This window comes from Leptonotus elevatus, chromosome 10 (assembly GCF_054856555.1).
Source record: "Leptonotus elevatus isolate MCC_2025b chromosome 10, RoL_Lele_1.0, whole genome shotgun sequence".
In the NCBI taxonomy this organism is placed as follows: domain Eukaryota; kingdom Metazoa; phylum Chordata; class Actinopteri; order Syngnathiformes; family Syngnathidae; genus Leptonotus; species Leptonotus elevatus.
This window is the reverse complement of record NC_141248.1, coordinates 4939316-4959433: the sequence shown is the minus strand read 5'-3', so window position 1 is coordinate 4959433 and position 20118 is coordinate 4939316. Positions and strand designations below refer to the sequence as shown.

The following is a 20118-nucleotide window of genomic DNA, read 5'->3' as shown; positions in this document are numbered from 1 at the left end:
TTGAAAAAAAAAGAAAAAGGGAATTTCATTCAAGTCAGTTTGTATTACACACAATGAATAGTTCAGTATTTCCTCATTTTGTCGCCAGATTCGCTAAGGTTGTTCATTTAGTCAACTGGACCGCTAAACTGTACCGGGACGGAAATACAGTAATGAGTTTTCCTGCATTTTTAAATGAATGCAGGGTCTCTTGCTGGTATAAAAGGTATAAAATGTGCTACCTTAAGATCCTCCTCAGTGGGTCTGTACTCTGGTGGAAGTGTGTCGTCTCTCTCACCCATTTTAATGAGCCTCTCTTCAACAGCCTTCTTCTCCTGTACACCAACACACATCAAAACAAAAGAAATGACACACTTCTGATGAGCACTTGATGACATTAAAACAATAATAAAATAAAAATGACAAGCTTTAAAACAATGAATAATAGTGTAAACATAATCTGATATGAAGTGTGAAATTTATGTCATCACATTTTGTTCCTTGAATGAAATCTCTCTTTTAACATTTAATATCTTAAGTCTCAGAGTGTTTTTTTTCTTCCCACCTTGACAAGGTATTTGGCAGGAACGGGGGCTGGCTGAGGGGCGGGGGTGATTTCCGTGATCAGAGTTTCTGATAAAGCATCCAGAGCATTGTCTGCTCCTGATGAAAGCTGCATGTAGAATTATATATATTTTTTTAAATAAATTCACATTCAAATAATAATCATCGGACGAAATTAAGCACTTCACAAGTATTTCAGCCTTTTTTTTGTCACCTGTTTGGCAGCAGCAGATTTCACTGTGGGGGCAGCAGACGATGAAACAAAGTCTCCTGCTAAGGCATCCAGAGCAAAGTCTGCAGAGGACTGAGGGAGAGACAATTTAAGTCAGCATGTTTTCATTCTACTCCATCATTTTTTAAATCATACAGCACGTAACAAATGTTGAACCAACAGCCATGTCAAGTTTATGACCAATTTCATTTGTCTGTTCCTGAAATGGTTTGGTTAATACACCAGTATGTAGAAGCTCTTTTACTTAAATTAAATTTTCAATGTTAGTATTGTTTGTCCATGATTTATCAAATGTACTCTTTAAAAGAATAGTGAAAATATTATATTTTAGTAGGGGTGTCAGGCAATTACAATTTTTAGTCGTAATTAATCACGATTGATCGCAAATTTTATATCTGTTCTAAATGTACAATAACATGTTAAACTACTAGAAATATGGCTGCATCGTTTAGTCATTAATACAGTAATTTCATGATAATTCATAAAATTGAGTTCAAATTAAAAACAATTACTGTACTGTAAAAAACAAGTGTGATATTGATTTGTGTTGGTCCTTTTTGTAAGACGGTGACAGCTCAATGTATTTTTCTGTTCATATTAAGAGCTATCTAATTTTTAACATGAAGTAACTTGTGAAATTCTGCACATTTTTAAATTGTAAAATACAACTTGACCCCATTCTCCACAAATATATGCATTATTATTAAATTTATTACTGCTAAATTTTGACGTGGACGTGTCTGCTGCGTTGCGACTGGAATTCCCCCAGTACAGGCTTTCCAAGTAAGAGGTGGGTCAATCATGCATTAATAAAAAACATTAGTCGCTTTAAGGGAATTAATAATTCTAAATTAACAATCTACTTTTGACACCCCTATATTTTAGTAGTTGTAATTTGAAACCCCTCATCTCTGTTCAAAATGGTGAAACATCTAGAGCTCACTGAAAATGAAAAAGTCAGCATTAAAGCACCAGAAGATGCACGATGTTCTCTGGGACAAATAAGGACACATTTGCTAAAAATTGTACATTCTTGCATTATTTATGAATCCATCAGGAAACGCGACACGGCAGAACACAACATACTTGCGCAGAAGCAGCAGAGGAGGAGACCACGGGAGCCTGGACAGCAGGAGCAGCAGAGGAGGTCAAGAATTCTCCAGACAGAAGGTCAAGGGCATCATTGGTATTCATCTTGGGCTGCAGGTATAAATGATCATCAAATTAGATTCCAATCAAACCCCCAAATGCATCATGTAAGTGAGTGTTTTCACAAAACCCCGAGAACGCTACTAGTTCTCGGATCTTGAGTATAAACCGAAACAATCATCACCATCAAACACTCCAAGTGATTCTGATCAAGTCTTACCTGAGGTATGGGAGCAGGCAGTTTCTTGAGTTCCTCCTTATTAAACCTGTAGTCTGGTGCAATTGAGTCTTCCCTCTCTCCTACACGCATGGCGTCTTTTTCCTTGTGTTTATCCTCCTATTCAAAATTTAAAAATAAAACACCATTCGTGGGTAAATTCAGAACATAATACAATGCATTTCACAGGAGTTTGTTAACAAAGAACTAACAAAAGTATTAATTGGATTAACTCAAGTGTAGTAAGTATAGCTGTGTGTTTCTTACTGGAACAATATCCTCTGGTCTAAGTTTGGGGGGTTTTGGTGATGGTTCTGGTGCTGCCAACATGTCACCAAGAGCACCGAGAGCATCCAGAGACATGGAGTTGCCCTGAGGAGACAAGACTGGAACTTCAGGATAGTTCTCATGATCACCATTAAAACCAAGAGCGGAAACACAGAATTATGGCAACTTTGGTCTTCAAGAAGACCTCATCAGTCTTGGCCTTTCTTTGTGGCGCTAACACTGGAGGACAGTCTGATACCTACAGAAATACAAGACACAGTCGATGAACAATGAAGTGAAGGCTTACGGGGACAATGACTGACAAGATGATTTGCAAGTTTTACCTGGGGTGTCTTTTTGGTGGAAGGAGGAAGAGATGAGTGAACACCAGATGATTTTGTTGAAGTCAAAACATCTTGAGCGGATAACATTTTTTGGGTCTAGAAACAGACAACAGCATTGAGTCAAAATGTAATCATGGAGTAATCAAAATAAATTTGCACAATTAACAAAGTTATACTTTCCAACTAAGGTTCTCTTTTAGTTTGACAGCACTTTTCGACTAATAAAAAAAACTTGCTGAAAATCGAATATTTTTATAATATAGAATTCCAGAATATGTCTAGCATAAGCATAAGAAATAGGCCATACATCAACAACATCCAGAAATGTTACTAACTTAGCTCATTTTATGGACTAAGTAGAAAAGGTCTGCTGTGGTCTGACAAGGCAACAGTTGAAATTGTTTGTTTTTTTTTGGGGGGGGGGTATGGTAAACAAATAATCATCTGTATGTGACATTAGCCATCGTTTACCTGTGCTGGGGCAACTGAGGAGGTTGTCAAGTCTCCAGACAAAAGATCTAACGCCTCATTAGTATTCAAGGTGGGCTGCAAGAAGCACAAAGAAAAACAACCTGAAACATCTTCCCGCATGACATCAAGTCTTGAAAGGTCAACCTAATTATATTCCACGTGGAAACTTTGTAACCTTCTGAACTGTAGCAGAAAAATGAATCACTGCACTACAGGACTCACAAAATATAATCATTCAATCTAACCTGAGGTTTAGGAGCAGGTAATTTTTTAAGTTCGTCCTTATTGAACCTGTACTCTGGTGCAATCGAGTCCTCCCTCTCTCCTACACGGGCAGCCTCTTTCTCCTTGTGTTTTTTCTCCTATCATAAAAAAAAGATGTAAATTAAAACTCATCCACTGCCATTGATGGCTATAGACATAAAAAAAATCATTTTATCTATTTCTATTAGTTAAACATTTTCCCACTTTTGTTAACAAGAGTTATGAAAACCTAGATTTTTTTTATTGTATTAGAACAGATATAAAATGTGTGATTAATCGGGAGTGAAGTCATGCGATTAATTACGATTACTAATTGTAATTGCCTGATGCCCCTAATTCTTAATAATCTTTTCTTTAAAAAAAAAAAAAAAAAAAAAATTTATTACAATTATTATTTTTATTTTTTAAAGAAAAGATGATTAAAAATTAAGGGTGTCAGGATTTTAATCGTAATTAATCGCATGACTTCACTAGTTAATCAAAAATCTGTTCTAAATGTACCCCCCAAAAAATTCATACTCTTGTTAACAAAAGTGGGGAAAATATGTTAAACTAATAGAAATAGTTAAAATGAATTTATGACGTCTATAACCGTCAATGGCAGTGAATGAGTTAAGTGTCACGTCTGACCACTGGAAAAATGGTGACTGTTGTGCTCTTACAGAGACAACATCTGCAGGTCTGAGCTTGGGGGGTTTAGGTTTTGGTACATCCGCTGGTAGAGTGTCACTAAGAGCACTGAGTGCATCCAGAGGCAAGGAGCTACCCTGAGAACAAAAGATGGAGCTCTGTCATTTAGCTTTATGGAGCGGCAGTAACTCATTTGTGGGGAATTAAAATGCAAATGATGTCTAACATTATGGAAAGGAAGAAAAAAGAAGTCGGAATTCTCACCTGAGAAGGTTTGGGTGGAGCAGGAGACACAGAGACAGTTGGAGCAAATGCAGGGACTTCAGCTTTCTACAACAGTAGAAAACAAAAGAGTTTTCAGCACTGCTTGTCATATTGTGTTATCTGTTATCTGTCTGAAGTGCAGTGCACCTGTGCAGGAACAGCTGAGGAGGTCAAAAGGTCTCCGGACAGAAGGTCCAGGGCCTCATTTGTGTTCAAGGTGGGCTGCGTGATGCACAATGGAAAAACAAAAACATTATCCTTGTTGTTCATTCAACAACAAATGACCGTCCAGCCTTAGAGCCTAAATTGTTGTGTGGTCTCACCTGAGGTTTGGGAGCAGGCAGTTTCTTGAGTTGCTCCTCATTGAACCTGTACTCTGGAGCAATTGAGTCTTCCCTCTCTCCTACACGCACAGCATCTTCCTCCTTGTGTTTTTTCTCCTACATGGTGAATATGGAATTTGGGATTCTGTGAGTGCCACTGCGTGTGGCGACCATACAGCCTACGAGCTTGTGAAGATGCGACATAAAAATGTTTACCTACCGAGACAATATCCTCAGGTCTCAGTTTGGGTTCTGGTTTGCGTTCTGGTGCTGCCAACATGTCACCAAGAGCACTGAGAGCACCCATAGACATGGAACCACCCTGACGAGACAACAAGGGATGTGGTGTCAGAGTACAAACTACATGTTAGCATTCACAAAATTTGAGTAAGTCATAAATCAGCTTCAACTAAATTGCAGAATTCAAACTGAGTCGGTAATGTGTGTGTAAAACAAGATCACATATACTTTTTGTGAGATTTTTGTTTGCTGGTGTGCATCTTGGCTCAATAAAAGTCGGGAGTGAAAGGCCACTAACCTTATCCGTCTTGGGCCTTGTATCCAGGTCAGCCTTCAGAGAAAAATCAGAAGAGGCCTTTTCCACCTGGGTTTGTTTTTCAGCAGGGGGAGGAGCCACACACACCAACCAGGAAACAGAAGGTAACATAACAGTGATAAGATTTTAAAAGAATACGAAACATGAAATGGTGGCTTATGAGCAAAGCAACAAAAGCTTAATCTCCTTCATTAGTTTGCAACCAGTTTGTAATGCAATTACTGCCACCTACAGGAATGGAGTGAAACAGTATTGACCACCATGCTTTTTTTTTCTCCTTTCAACATTTATGTTTACATATATAATAGAATGATATGTTAATTGAAGTTTTGGCATTTTTTTTAAATTAACACAATTTAAGAAGTATATGACAAACAAGCATTATTTAGGACAGAAATTAGAATGAATGGAAGATTGCATCAAAGAGCAATTGTGAGTTACAGTAGTGCTTTTGTACCTTGAATTGGGCAGGGGGAATTAAAGCTTCCAACGAGAAGTTATCAACTTCCATCTTGGCTTTCTTATCAGCTGGAGGTCGAACTGCTACAGAAGGATCAGGCGCAGGGACGTCAACTTTCTGCAAACATCACGACAAAGGGGGCTGAAGATGCAAGGCAAGATGCGAAACAAATGATGCAAATAATGAATGTGAACATCTTTCCCTACCTTCACAAGTGGTGGTGCAACATAACATGGGGCAGTAGATAAGGCAGCAGCATTGTCTTTTTTCTGAGGAGAAGAAATGTTAATAGTAAGTTAATATCCAAATCAACTTAAATGGACATATGGCTTATTTAGTCATCATACTCTGCATTGACCTCAAACTAGACTGGACGGGGTGAGTAGTGGCTAATTTGCATGAGACAGGACCAAGTGATTTTAAAAATGGTGTTAAGTCCATTTTAAAGCGTGCTGTAGTTTTTAATTATTGGATTATTTTGACAAAAGTATGTTATTAAGACACCTAGGAGCTGCTTGGAAAAAGGTTTCCTATAAGTTGTGGAAGTACTACATGCTCAACATTTGACTGACCTCTTGCATTTTAGGTGCAGTTGGAACAGTTGATGTCATGAAACCTGCCGAAAGGGATTCCAGGGCCTCGTCTGTGCTGAGTGGTTTCTGAGGAGAAATGCAGACTGTCACCATGAGCTAAGCACACATTTTCTTACAACAACAAAAAGTAGTCTGATAAGAGAATGATCCTAAGGTTCTTTTAATTCTCCACTAGAGGGCACTTCTGACCACACACAAACAAAATAACTCAAACCACACAAACAGATCAGGAGTGAAGGAAAAATACAGACACACCCATCAAATTCCATCAAGAGGCAAAGCAATCTTAAATAAACTACTTGAAATGACTCATGTAACATAAAATTGCCTTACGTACGTATTCAAAACACGAAAGCTTAAAATCACAGAACACACGCTGGACAAAGAAAAGGAGTGGGTAAGATCACGAGACTGAAAAAAAAAAGAAGAGTGTCTTGGAACAGAAGATGACAAAAAAGTGGGCGTATGCTAAATTGGAAACGAAGCTGTGATGACCACCAGTAAAGAATGAACGGGTGAACTTTGACATCAAGTGTAAAAGTGTACACACTCCACACTATAATGAGCAGCAGTATTCGAACATCTGGCACCCACACCTAACTATACGACACAAAAATGTAGGAAAATGTGAAGTTTGTTGAATTACATTTCAGGTGGAACTAAGGGATCAAGATCAAACCGTGATTGATTATTGGATTATGATAGGCGTTTTAATACTTTTGTCCATTTGTGGATGAGGATGTTGGACAAGAGCAAACACGATCCAGTAGGGAAAGTTAGTGATGGGTCCTGTACAGCTTGCAAAGACAACACCCAGCACTACAATGCAACATTCCTCACACTAGTGTGTTGGAGTGTTTCTCATACTGTCTACACATAAAAATATTCATTGGAAAAAAGATAGCCACTTACAGGAACATCCTTAGGTGTGGCATCTGCAGGAAGTGGAGCCTAAAAATTAGAATTGTATTCAGGGACAAAAATAATAAAGAAAATTAAATAATCAGTTCATTGTTTTTCAATACTACTGTATACAGGGTGCATCTCAATAAGTAAAAAATACTTGATTGAAAAATGTATTTTCTTTGGCATTTTAATTCCAAAAATGATTTACTATAGTCAAATGTTTGTAATTTTATTTTTCATGATTTTTCTGATTTTAGCTTACTTCTTGTGAAAACCCCAAATGCTCCATCTTGAGAAATTATATTACGATTGTGAAAATGATTTTAATATAGAAAATAGCAACATTGTATGTGTGTCACTTTTTGAGACACATGAACCTTTCTACAACGTCCTACTTTATTGAGACACAACTGTATGATGCGATTTGTGCTCATTACAACGTTCCTAAAAAAAACTGTCAATCATTTGTTTAAGAGATGATCAAAAGATAAACAGTCATAACAGTTACCGGTAATCCTAAACTCAGTTGACTGAAGGTGAACAAGTGGTAGATTTAGCAGAATACATGATTACAAACAGAAACAAACAGACGAGGGATGCAAACAGATTCAGCTACGTTCAATATTCTTGGCATACAACCGACCATATTTCCAAATCTGTAATCTGGAGGCAGCGTCTCTTCTCTTTCTCCACACTTTGGAGCCTTCTCGGACGTGGCAGAATGCTGCGACACATGCGACACACAGTTACCCACACTAGAGCCATGCTGCGTGTCAGTGCAATCACACGTCTGATCACTTGAGTGAAACGGTGTACCTCTTTGACCTCAGGCCCAGTGAATATTGGTTGTTTCGGGGTGACCGGATCGGCTGGTGGCAGTATACTGGCCAAGGCGTCAAATGGATCTATTGCAAGTGTCTGCACATGCCGCACAATTCAGCACACTGATGCAGGCTTCACACGAGATACACAAGATGCTTTCAAGAGCAAATAAACTCCCTCTTACCTCTTTGGCCCCAATTGTTTCTGTTTTGGGACGTACTTCCACTTGCACCTGAAACCAAGAATCTAAATCAATCTTATTGTAGACAAACAATATGGTTGTGCTCAAATCGGTGGGGACTCAAACTGATTTGTAATTGGCCATTGAAAACAAACAACGAATCAGAATTTTTGCATTTCAGTAAGAACGGATTATGCGGATTGTTTGAATAGCACTCGCGTCTCTGTATGTGCGACATGTCTACGCGGGGAGTGCACAAACTGTACGTGAACTGTACACGAACGCTAAAGTAGATATGCGCACTTTCAGCAGATGTCCGGAAGTACTTGCGCGTGTATGGAAATATTTGGCCAACTAACGAGCATTAAATTCAACTATTAAGTAGTCAGTCAAGCTACCCAAGTTGCCTACCCCAGCTAGGCTACTAAAATTGGACATCAGACCGATGAGACGAACTAGCTAACGCTAGCTATGATGAGGCTAGCATAACACATGGATGGAGTTAAAATGGGACCAAAGTAAAAAGTAATTTTAAACTAAAAAGGAAAAGTTTTCTGTTGTTGATAGTTGATACGCTGTGTCAATGCGCCGGTGTAGGCTGAAAATAATTGTTAAACTTCTGAAGAAACTAAAGCGCTATACCGTATAAACTCATTTAAAAAATGTGTTGGACTATGATGTTTCCCCCCCCCCCAAAAAAGCATGAGTTACGAATTAATTTGATCATTATTCGCTGATATTAATAAGAATAGCGCAAGGAGATTTTGGGTGCAAGTCCGAATGCCAACAACTAACCATTCACACCTATGGACAATTTAGCAGTGGGAGCTCGTCAATAGCGGGCACTAGTGTGAATAACATTGAAAGGGACAACAAATTTAATAATGAATAATAAATATTTTAAGAATAATATTGTTGTAATTATAGTGATTGATGAGTAAACTATTTATTTATCTCTGTGTTCTCAAACTAACTTCTAACTAACTGTGCAGTCGGTTCCTGTAAACTTCACATGTATTGTGCGCTGAATTCCACAGCCAATACCATTCAATCAGTACTGGATAAACATGCAATGACTTCTTTTTCGAGACAGCTTCCACTAATTCATCAACAGTGTTGTGTAATGCTGCTAGTGCACAAAACATTTTTTCCATGTTTTTTTGATGATGCAAGGAGTCAGAGGTGAACTCAACTCTTTCAAATACAACAAGCACAGGCATGATTGAGCAACAGACCAAAAGAAAACAAAAGTCCACCATAAACAGCTAAAGTCTAAGAAAGCGAACAAAAGCCATTTAATGCCATATACCAGAGTTGTCAAACTCAGATATGTCCACTGCATCATTTTACGTCGCCTGTGAAGCAAATAATCTATTTCATATTTCTTGCTAAATGAACGGACAAGTATACCTTGGCTGTGTCTTTTGGCGAGCCTTTAGATGTCGACATGGCAACATTAGCTGCTGCTGCTGCTGCTGTGGTCGCTGCTGTTCCAGTGGCAGCAGTAGAAGACTTTATAGTGGAGACAGGTGACGTCTACAAACCAAACCATACCAATTACTTAAAAAAAAAAGCCCCAGCATGGATTCAGTCAAAAGGTCCAAAATTGAAAAATGTTTCAGAATAAAATGTAATGTATAAAGCAACAAAATGCAACCATCCATCACCCATTGAGCTCCAAGTTTAAAGAGTTACCTTCGACATCATTTTGGGACTGCCCTTCGTCCCAGACAATGTCATGTTGACAACAGTTGACCCAGCAGACGACATGTCAATAACAGTGGGATTGGTGTTAGTCTACAAACCAAGGAGCAAGTGTTTAAAGGACGCCATGGGGTTATTTGTGTAAGCAGCTCAAAAGCTCGTGGGAAAGTCTCCAACGCCGAAAGCAAAGGCAGAGCAGTCAGAAATGTGCAAACACTGTGACACAGATGGAGGGTCATGATGTGGAGATTGCTGAAGCAAGACACATGAAAATAAGAAGCCAGTGAATGGCATCCAGACAAGCGAGCAACACCAGAAAAAAGAAACAGGAAGTTCCCGTCACGCTGAAGCCAAGCCCTTCCGCTTTGACCATCATCACCCATCTACCTCAGTTTTAGCTTTAGGAACCCCCTGTCCCGCTGTCCTGATGAAAGTACTTCCGGCAGTGCCACCTTTTGTAGTAACTCCCCCAGGCTTTGAAGCCATGATGGGTCCTGATGATGCCTTCTGAAAAGCATCAGGAATGAAGATGTCCATCATCTGCCCTCATTTAAAGCTTACTGATAGCTCATAAAATTATTAAGTATCCTTTAGCGCAAATAACAGTACTGTATATAGTAGGGATTGAAGGTCTTCAGACTTTTCTAGTTGACGCGAATTCACTCACTGACACTTTCTCATCCAGTCACATCTAGACCTCTTCACTGACTGATTTGTGAATTGATATGTGAGCTGGCTACAGAATACAGTATACTTCCTTTATTATTGTTACACAAGGGCATTTGGTGAATACGCTGACGACCGTTTTCACGATTTAAGGCTAATCATCAGCTAGCATTAGCGGATGACTTTACAGATGGCCGTTCATAGCACCTAATGTGCTTTTGTTATATTTGAATATACACGTTGTATATTACGCATGTTTAGCAAGTAACCGTGCTACTGGTCTCACTTTGAGTAAAATATTTTAAAATGCTTGAAACACCATTAAAGAGCCGGCAGACACGTCGACAGACAGACAGACTGACATAGAGTATGTTTACATGCAGTCAATGTTGCCAATATTCAGGTTTTCAAAGACCATGTAAACAAGCGCAAAAACCTGAATATGCTTTTATTCGGGTTTTTGAAAACTCAAATAATACCGTACAATTAATAACTTTAAAAACTACTTTTTCCGCTTGCTGTTGACTGAAGATGACATCACCTGTGCTGAGGAAGTAGGTAATGACCAATCACGGCTCAGTTTGATGACCAAACCCAGAAAACAGGTGATCCATGATTGGCCGTTGCCGACTTCCTCAGCACAGGTGATGCCATCTTCAGTCGACAGCAAGTGGAAAAATTTGTTTTTAAACGTATTAATTGTACATGAAAAATAATGAAGTTATCAAATTAATTGTGGACAAAATATGAACTTTTTACTGCTGAAAATGGCTCACTGAGGCAAGTATCCCTTTAATCCAATTGGTTTCTGTAATATTCGTACATCTCTTGTATTACCAGCACAGCAGATTATCTGAGGTTGCCACTAGTTGATACTCAAGGCTACATATCAGCCAAATGGTTTGTATAATGTTTCTCCAAGTTTAACACTTACGGTATCACCTAATCCTTTCTTAACATTACGGAAGTGTGACAAAAATTCTTACAGTAGTTCTTTCGGTTTGAATGCGCTGTAGGTGCTACAGGGAAAAAAAAGAAGAAAAAAAGACTGCTTACTGTAGAATTCTCAGTTTATATGGCTAAATACTGTATGGCATGGAGTACATACATACAGTGTTTACTGTGCCGACCTGATACCACACTCCTGCAGACTGACAGGCAGTTGTAAACTGACCCGAAGAGACATTAAAGCAGGGTGCAAAGGTCACAATCTAATAATAAAAGCCCCTTAAGGCTTAAAGTTAAAGATGGAGTAAGTCTATAAATATCAAACTAGGTTTAAAACAAGTAAATTTAAACCACGTGCCAATGCAACAAAGACTAGATACATTACACTGAAAGGGGACATTCCATGATCCAAACACTATTAAATATACACAAGAAGCTCCCTGAAATTGCTGCAGAAATTTTTTGGAGCCAATCACTCAGCAAAATAAGCTATACAACAGACCACATACCCCTATATACAAGTAAATATGTATAACTAGACTTGTTCACAATATATTAGCTTATGTAAACCTTGGGGTTCACATCAGCAATTAAAAAAGGTATTAATTTAGAGAAAAAAAAGGCATTTTCTATTGACTGAGAAACTGGGCATTACCTTCACATGCTCCAATGCCACAAAATGGGACATTTTATCTCCCAAGCTAGACCTCTACCCTTTTTCAACTTAAGACATGATCGCTATCAAAACATCTGGCACTGGAACAGGAAAAGCAGCAAAAATACCACACAGTCCACATAGCAGTGAGGGTCAGAGGTCATCTAGACAAAAGTTCCCTCACTGCCAATGGGAGATTAGCAAATGGAGAAAGTCACTCCTGAGATAAGATCTTGGTGGTTATTAAAGAGGAAGTTTTGATACCTCAAACTGAGAAGGCGTCACAATGGAGACCTGAGCTGCTGGTTTGGGCGTGGCCTGGCTGGGCTGCGACTGCAAAGACACACACGCACACAGACAAGTTACGCATGCAGGAAAAAGACAACTAAAACTAACTAACAACAAACCCCCCAAAAAATGGAGAAATAGATTCCTAGCAGTTCATCTTTGGATCAAAGGAAACCTTGAGAAGTTTCAAGTTTAAACATTTAGTTAAAGTCAGCAACAAAACAAAACACACAGAGAAATATGCCAAAATAGTGGGTAGCTACGATTGATGGAGGGAAATTTATCACATGAAGTGAAACTGTTGCTTGAGTGCTGCAAAACACAAAATGACCTCTATGGTGATGTCATTGCATTCAGTTTCATGTGTGACTATGGGGTGTGTCTGTTTTGTTGAACCGTGCGCAAAGAAGAGCACATTGAGGCACCATTCGCAAAAGACATATTATTCAGTCAATTAGATGAGTAACTTATGTGCTATGAGCGTAACAATAATTATCCTGTGCATGTTTGAGAAATTACATTTTTTTCTTGAAAGACTAACTGTGAAATGCTGTCATATTTTGATATATTACAAAAGTAAATCATAGAATACATACACTTAGGCGGATTATAAAATTATATTTCCACTAAACTTTTAAGGGTGGTGCATGGATGAACATATACATTTTTTTGTGAGGACCTGAAAAGGTGACAAAACTTAGCTCAATGGTAGAGCATCCGCACCATGTGTTGAAGTTCTTCTCACGCCTAATTAACTGAGCTTCAATGAATGACTGGTGACATGGCGAGTCAATAAACAGCATTCTCTTGATGTCAACCCAAACAATAATGGAGCACATGATACAAGGTGTTACGAGCTTTGAGCCGTCTCTAGGTGGGGCTTAACAGTCTGGTTCTTACATGGGGTGCCATTAAAGAGCAATGTGCCACCACTTCATGGCAGAATGACTGCAGTCCAACCCAGTGTGTTGTGAAAAGACCTAACCCATCCAGTTTGAGAACATATTACATTATATTATGCCTCAGCTCTTTACAGAACCTGTTTTATGTGTTTGCTAAACAAAACAATCTGTCAACCACATGCTGAACAAAAAAATTAAATAGTGAAAACATTGAGCCCCGCAAATATCATTATTCAGTTTGTAAGCAGTTAAGTCTTTTAGCGAGTGAACCTGTCAAGATAGCTAGTGTGTGTGTGTTTTGTGAATACTGCAGATGCTAACTGTAGCTAGCCTGTAAAACAACAATGATCTTCCACATACAGACAAGTGAAAATCTCAAGCTCATCCATCCATTTTTGACTTCTAATCCTATTAAGGTTAACAGGTGAGCTGGAGTTTGACGTTGACCTGGAAATATGACAACTTATTAAAGTAATGAACTACAGAACACCAACTGTGAGTATGAAGTTTAACACTCGACTTAGTCGACTAACCTTAATTGTGTTGAAAGCAATATTTGCACTCAGACAATGGAACTTGCCACACATCTAATTCTGTCACTCCGACAAGTCACCCTTCAATGTCACACTTGGGCAAGTTTGGCCTAAAATAAATAAATGTCAGCTCTACAGTTATGCCACTGATTTGTCAATTTGCCAGCTAAAGCAGTGTGAAAGTAGCTGCAGACAAACTATTCACATCATGGACAATTTAGAGTTCATGTTTTTGGAATGAAGTCAGGTTTCCATCCAATTGTTTAGAATTTTTTAAGCGAATTTACTGAAAATGCGCAAAACGAACATGAGACTTATGCCCGTTTCAATCTGTTCTTCTTTTGAGAGGGGACTCCGGCGTTGTAGGTGGCGGTATACACTAAAGAGATGTGATCCACCAGGTAATTTAAAAGAAAAGAAGACCAGGAAGCGACTGTGCCATGCGATGACATCATGTGAGTTTGCTTTTGTAATTCGTGACCATAGCGTTTCTTTGTTGTTTTACATCTAAAATAACATTAATATTAGCTTCTTTAATTAATTCCAAAAATATTTCAGTTTCGTCGTCCAGTCCAAATCCGGTCAAAACGTACGACGTGTATCCGGTCTTGCCATAGTTATTCGCAAAACCTGTTTCTATAGCAAAAATTCTCATTTTCCTTTTTTCGATACGCTTCAAATTCCACCCCCTCTAAACGTAAAAACTTTTTTGCGAATTTTGGGCCCTTTTCAAATTTCTAGCGTTTCCATTCAGTTTTATTTTCGCATTTCTTGAAAATTCTGATAAAAATGGGTGGATGGAAACCCGAGAGACTAGCCTCTTTGGTGCTGCACACAGTTTTCATCCTACCTTACTGAGAGAACGTTTATGCAATGTTTAGATACATTCTCATCAAAAGTCCATGAAGTAATGTGTGGTGTGCCTCAGGGTTCCATTGTAGGCCCTATATTGTTCAACTTGTACATGTTCCTCTCTTGGTGGTGTCATCAGAGGGCGTGGACATGATCTTCCATAGCTACATTGACGAAACACAGCTATATTTATCTTTCTCCTGATGACACCAGTCCAATGGATGATCTTTATTGATCTGTATTTTAAACATGATAGCAGCCTTTATCAATCTTTTTTTCAATATTTTTTTCAATATTTTTGGGGGTCATTATCCCTCTTGTTAATGATAAAACATTTCAAACCCTTAGCTTTTCTTTGTGTCAGAGTTGAACCGGAGGTGATAAATCCTTCTGTTGTAATATTGCGGACATCTCAGGAGGTGTTCAGTTAGTATTTGACACAGTTGCTTTAGACAGTGGTGTCAGTGATTACTTCAGGGACTGGTGCTGTATGTAACACAAAGGGGGTCACAAGTTTGGTGAAAGCATGCCAATCACGTGTTGTTCACGCTTGCTTTGCCTCGACAACAACAAAACATAGCAATACAGTGTATTGTTTGTCACTTTTCTACTAGACATGATGAAAGACAAAGCTGTTTGTGAAGCAAGATCATAATAAAGTGAGCTCACCCAGCACAGCACTTAGGGCATCACCATACCACATGGCTAGTCATGTGGTTCCGGGTATTGCTGTAAATAATACTGTCGCTAAGTTACAATAAAATGCTGACTGAACTTGAGTGGGAAACAAAATTCAACAAGCTGCTGGGATATTTTCATTACAATGAGTTAATGTTGAAGAAAAACAAATCACATTACGAGTCCTTTGAGCACATTTGATACTTAAATGGTATTCATCATCATCATTCATTTTCTTCTGCTGTTTTTGAGTTAAACAAAAGGGGGCATTAGGCCAACATTTTGGTGACAATCTATACCTGCAATTGTCTAAGTTCAGGTGTGTGGTGTGCGGTGGGCCTAAAATGGAATTAGGGGGCTGAAAGCGTAACGTCTAACCATGATCCACATCACACATTTTGTTCCGAGTTGGAACATATGAGAAAGTCTAAGATGACATCATCACATAATGACCGCATCACTGTATGCTATACTTTCCCAACTCGGCATACCTCATCAGTCGCACTCCTCTATAACCACAAATTCAATACATTGAGGAACTTCCTAGTATTTGTGCCATTCAAATGAAAGGGAAGTTGCCCAACAGGATTTGGTGACTCATTTGCCTTTTGGTCACAAGTGTAGTGTACACATAAAGAGGTTTCCTAACACATGCTCCCTTGATGCTTTCAAATATGGAGTAGTCCTTTCTCAAAACGGTGGCTTCTGTAGGTTATTTTTCGAGAAACAGTTAAAACGGTTATGATATTGCCTTTTCTGATATGTCCTATCATCAAACTTCACAAGACATACTTCCCTTGAGACTCACATGAAAACGGTTGCAAAAGTGTACAACAGGCTGAGAAGATATTCAGCTAATGTTATGATCACAGAAATAATCAATAAACACCTGAATGGATGGTGATACATATGCAGGAGAAAGGTTTAAGAATGCAAATCAAAGCAGAGAGTGGAAAAGGGAGTGCCTGGCTTAAGTTGCATGCAGTCGAGGCGTCATCCAGGGTTGCCATGGTAATGAATCTGGTATTTTTAAGACAAGTTTACAACACATCGTTGCTTTAAGATATAACTTTTCACTAAGGAAAGCTTATTTGCTAACAATACAGACTATGAAATTGAGAATGAAAATGCAACATTTTTATACTGCTGTATTTTTCTTACTAAAATATTGTAAAAACACGTATGACCATTTTTTGCCATTTTTTACATTTTAGGGATATCTGCATTTAGCTTTATCCCCAAAACATAAAAATGTAAAACAAATAAAATTAAAATAAAGACAAAAATAGATGTAAGTGTTTTTCACATAGCAACAACAATATATAGGAATATATAAGAAAATGCAATGAGCTGTGCTACATTTTGCTAACGTTTCTTGTAAAATAACAAACGATACAGTAGCACTTCATGAATAAACACGCCACAAATATGGAAAAGCTATATGGTCTTTTTGTCAGGAAACACTTTAGCCACAGTGATTCAAAGCCTTTATAACCAACTTTTCATTAAGTTTCTTAACTTAGCCAGTCAAACCTTTAACTAATTCTCTTGTACAATATTTAAAGTTGCTGTTGTTTCCATTGAAAATGTAAAAGAGCCAACATAATTTGGTCAGAAATATACTGTAGTTACATGTGGGACGATTGTTTTGCTGAGACCCACCCAAACTTTATGCAGGCTTCGTGGTGTGCCATCTGCAGCATTCCTATATTCCTCATCCCTTGTCCATCTACACACAACACACACACCTAAGCAAACAGCAATGTAGCTTATACCTATAAGTGCAAGTACAGTATACCCAAACTGAACACAGCTAGTGGTCTATTCATGCTAAGCTAAGCTAAAGCTATGTGAATGAACACTTTTGTATTGATTATGTTGATTTAATAGCATTATTTGGAAAGTTAATTTATTCCAGTTAGTCTCTGAGTGTGCCTGATAGTTTGACCACACGTGTCTTATTTGAGTGGCACATGGATGATGAACCAATGGAATCTCACAGAAACATGACAGTTAGTTTAGAACAGCTGTGCTTGTGTACAGCCAAAATAGGAACACGTTTCAACATTCAATGGCTTCAACAGTGGCGTCACAATATTCTCAAATAAGGAATACATGACAAAACAAATATGTCGCTTGTTCTATGGTTTCGATGGGTGTGATGCACAGATCACCTGTCAGCTATCAAATACATGACATGAGGGAAAACGGGGTCAGCGCACAAACAATGCAGTAGGCCCAGGCCTAACTCAACTACGCAGTTTAAGATCAAGCCTGTTTTGAAAACTGATGACTAATCTCAGGCTCCTCCCCTCAAAACCACACACAGACACATGCAAACTCGGATGGCAGCAGCTGCTTCTCCAGCTACTGCTTCAGCTTTTAAATAGAGCAGGCAGCTCAAAGAGATGGAAACAGTGGTGTGCATCATCGCAGTTTTAAAAGGTGGAAGTGAGGAAAGCAGCAGCAAGAGAGGAGAAGAGTGAAAGGTGGGGAGTTAATGATGCAGTATCATTGTCAGGCTCTGTGCCGGAGTATAAATACACTGGATGCACTGGCTTTCATTCCCAGTGGAGGAGCAGGAGAAATATCAACAGGCTCAAATGTCTACTGTACTATAATGCAGTGTTTTCCGACCTTCCTTGTGTATCTTACATTAGAAAATCTCAAAGCAAAAACCAAACAAAAATGCCACAAAAAAAGTACATAAACTGAAATAATGATGATCTCATTTCAATGTATTTACTCAGTCTCAAGTCTGAGCCTGTTGAACTGAACACAAAGCTGATATGGGAAGCTATTATTTACCCTATGAAAGGCAACAAGGTGGTTACACAGGCTAATGGACTATATGCCACGGAGGAGGCGGGACTTCCGACTTCTGGGTTTTCACCCATCAACTTTGTTTTTCCGTTTCCGGTTTGCAACGTGTGGGCCGCGTCCCAGTACTTGCGCTTCCGCTTTTGTGCCCCTCAGTTGCGCGTTCTCGTCGACGGGTGCGAGGCTGCAAGTGTGTAGGGTCTGTCTCAGTGTACGAAGCATTTCAGATAGCCGAGACGCCCTCCTAAAAGTAGTCTACATTGTTTCCCCGCCATTCGCAGGGGATAGCGACCGAGCCCAGCTCCGAATTACAAAACACTACTGTTGTGTAAATGGAGCTCCTCAATTCACTTGAACATAATTCCTTAGCACCACAATGCAACACGATGGGAATGGATTGAAGCAAACAGATTAATTTAGCATACGAAATTCAATTTATCAAGCCTGATACAAATTGCATCGGTTGTTTTTGCGTGTTTAAATACGGCATCTGATCATGCTACATTATTGAAATACTAAAAACAAAAGAGAGAGACATATTGTTCAATCATAGATGTCATTTTTGGAGCTTCTGAATGATCTAAGGCAGGGGTAGGAAACCCTAGTCCTGGAGAGCCACTGTCCTGCCTGCCTTCCATGTCTCCCGCCACCAATACATCAGATTTTATGAACAAAATCGTTATCAGGCTTCTACAGAGCTTGCTGATGAGCTGATAATGAGTCAGCTGTGTTGGAGGAGGGAGACATGGAAAACAGACAGGACAGCGGCTCTCAAGGACCAGGGTTCACTACCCCTGATCTAAAGGTTTACGTCAAGCCAGACGTGAGAAGGATCCATGCAATATCACCTATTGTCAGAAAAGTTCCAGGACTGTTGTCACAAAAGCAATATTTCAAATCCAAACCTTTTAAGTATTAAGTACAGCCTAGCACACCTTCCCAGCCTTCTGCCACGACTTCATGCACTCCTGGCCGAATTCTTCCGGGATCCTCTACAGCACTGTCATCACAGCCAAGAGGAAATAAAAAACCGAGCCAGGTCATGTGCATACAGAGGATTCTGCAGTTCAGTAATGTCCTTCTTGGTCACAAACTGCTGGTTGCTCAGGGCATTGCGAGCTGGTGGGTTGTCATGGTAAAGAAGCCACGAGTTGTCCTGCTACAAATCTCGCCTCTTCTCACACACTGAACAAAGCCACAGGATCTCTACATGCTAGTTGATCATCTGGCCTATATTGAAGGGGAATACTCACAGTTTGGGATTAAAATACTGTTGTGACGATTAGTCCTGGACTTTTGCTGGCACACCTCGTATGGCAAAACTCTGCATTTTCTTGTGTTAGGGTCATTTCAGTGCACTGTAACAACTGGTGATGGCCTCTCCCAGAGCAGTTTTTCGGGAGTTCTGTCTCAAGTTTTAAACATAATGTAATGCAAGATGTGCACACGATACAATTCCTATGCAGAGATAAAATCTACAGTAACAAAACATGTATTTTATGGTGTTGCTCGGTTCTTCCACTAACACTTCCATTTCCATCACCTCAAATTTCAATCTGTGCTTGTGGGAGAGAAACCCACTTTTGAACAAGGTCTTTACCATTTCACACTCGTCACCAAAAGTATGAGTGAACAAGAAATTTAACACCCACTATTTGAGATCTTGGAAAATCCGGCCCTTTGCTTGTTAGTGCATTACATGATTAACGTCATCAATTTTGACAAAACGTAGGAGTGGTGGTAAAAACAGGCTTTGGCTAAGAGGCGGGGTATAACCTGGTCTGGTTGCTAATCAATCATAGGGCACATATAGACAAACAAACATTGTCTAATTTTGATTCTTTAATTAA

General features: G+C 39.1%; 1 protein-coding gene across 24 annotated transcripts in view; it reads right to left on the bottom strand.

The window, feature by feature from the left end:
• cast (calpastatin) overlaps positions 1-20118 on the bottom strand; it is a 40107-nt gene that overhangs the window by 3850 nt on the left and 16139 nt on the right. For 8 of the 24 annotated variants that reach the window (XM_086086458.1, XM_086086459.1, XM_086086463.1 and 5 more), the window contains 27 exons: positions 12460-12528; positions 10314-10433; positions 9918-10019; positions 9633-9758; positions 8226-8273; positions 8036-8137; positions 7863-7943; positions 7226-7264; positions 6293-6379; positions 5927-5989; positions 5718-5837; positions 5243-5308; positions 4925-5026; positions 4705-4821; positions 4529-4603; positions 4382-4447; positions 4150-4254; positions 3469-3585; positions 3224-3298; positions 2753-2848; positions 2596-2667; positions 2409-2513; positions 2145-2261; positions 1862-1975; positions 758-847; positions 545-652; positions 222-314 (listed from right to left, as the gene is read on the bottom strand). In XM_086086458.1, the coding sequence (XP_085942584.1) occupies positions 222-314; positions 545-652; positions 758-847; positions 1862-1975; positions 2145-2261; positions 2409-2513; positions 2596-2667; positions 2753-2848; positions 3224-3298; positions 3469-3585; positions 4150-4254; positions 4382-4447; positions 4529-4603; positions 4705-4821; positions 4925-5026; positions 5243-5308; positions 5718-5837; positions 5927-5989; positions 6293-6379; positions 7226-7264; positions 7863-7943; positions 8036-8137; positions 8226-8273; positions 9633-9758; positions 9918-10019; positions 10314-10433; positions 12460-12528 (2475 nt within the window). The remainder of the gene's footprint in view (positions 1-221; positions 315-544; positions 653-757; positions 848-1861; positions 1976-2144; positions 2262-2408; positions 2514-2595; positions 2668-2752; positions 2849-3223; positions 3299-3468; positions 3586-4149; positions 4255-4381; positions 4448-4528; positions 4604-4704; positions 4822-4924; positions 5027-5242; positions 5309-5717; positions 5838-5926; positions 5990-6292; positions 6380-7225; positions 7265-7862; positions 7944-8035; positions 8138-8225; positions 8274-9632; positions 9759-9917; positions 10020-10313; positions 10434-12459; positions 12529-20118) is intronic. The other 16 variants (XM_086086470.1, XM_086086471.1, XM_086086473.1 and 13 more) reach the window with 9 other exon arrangements.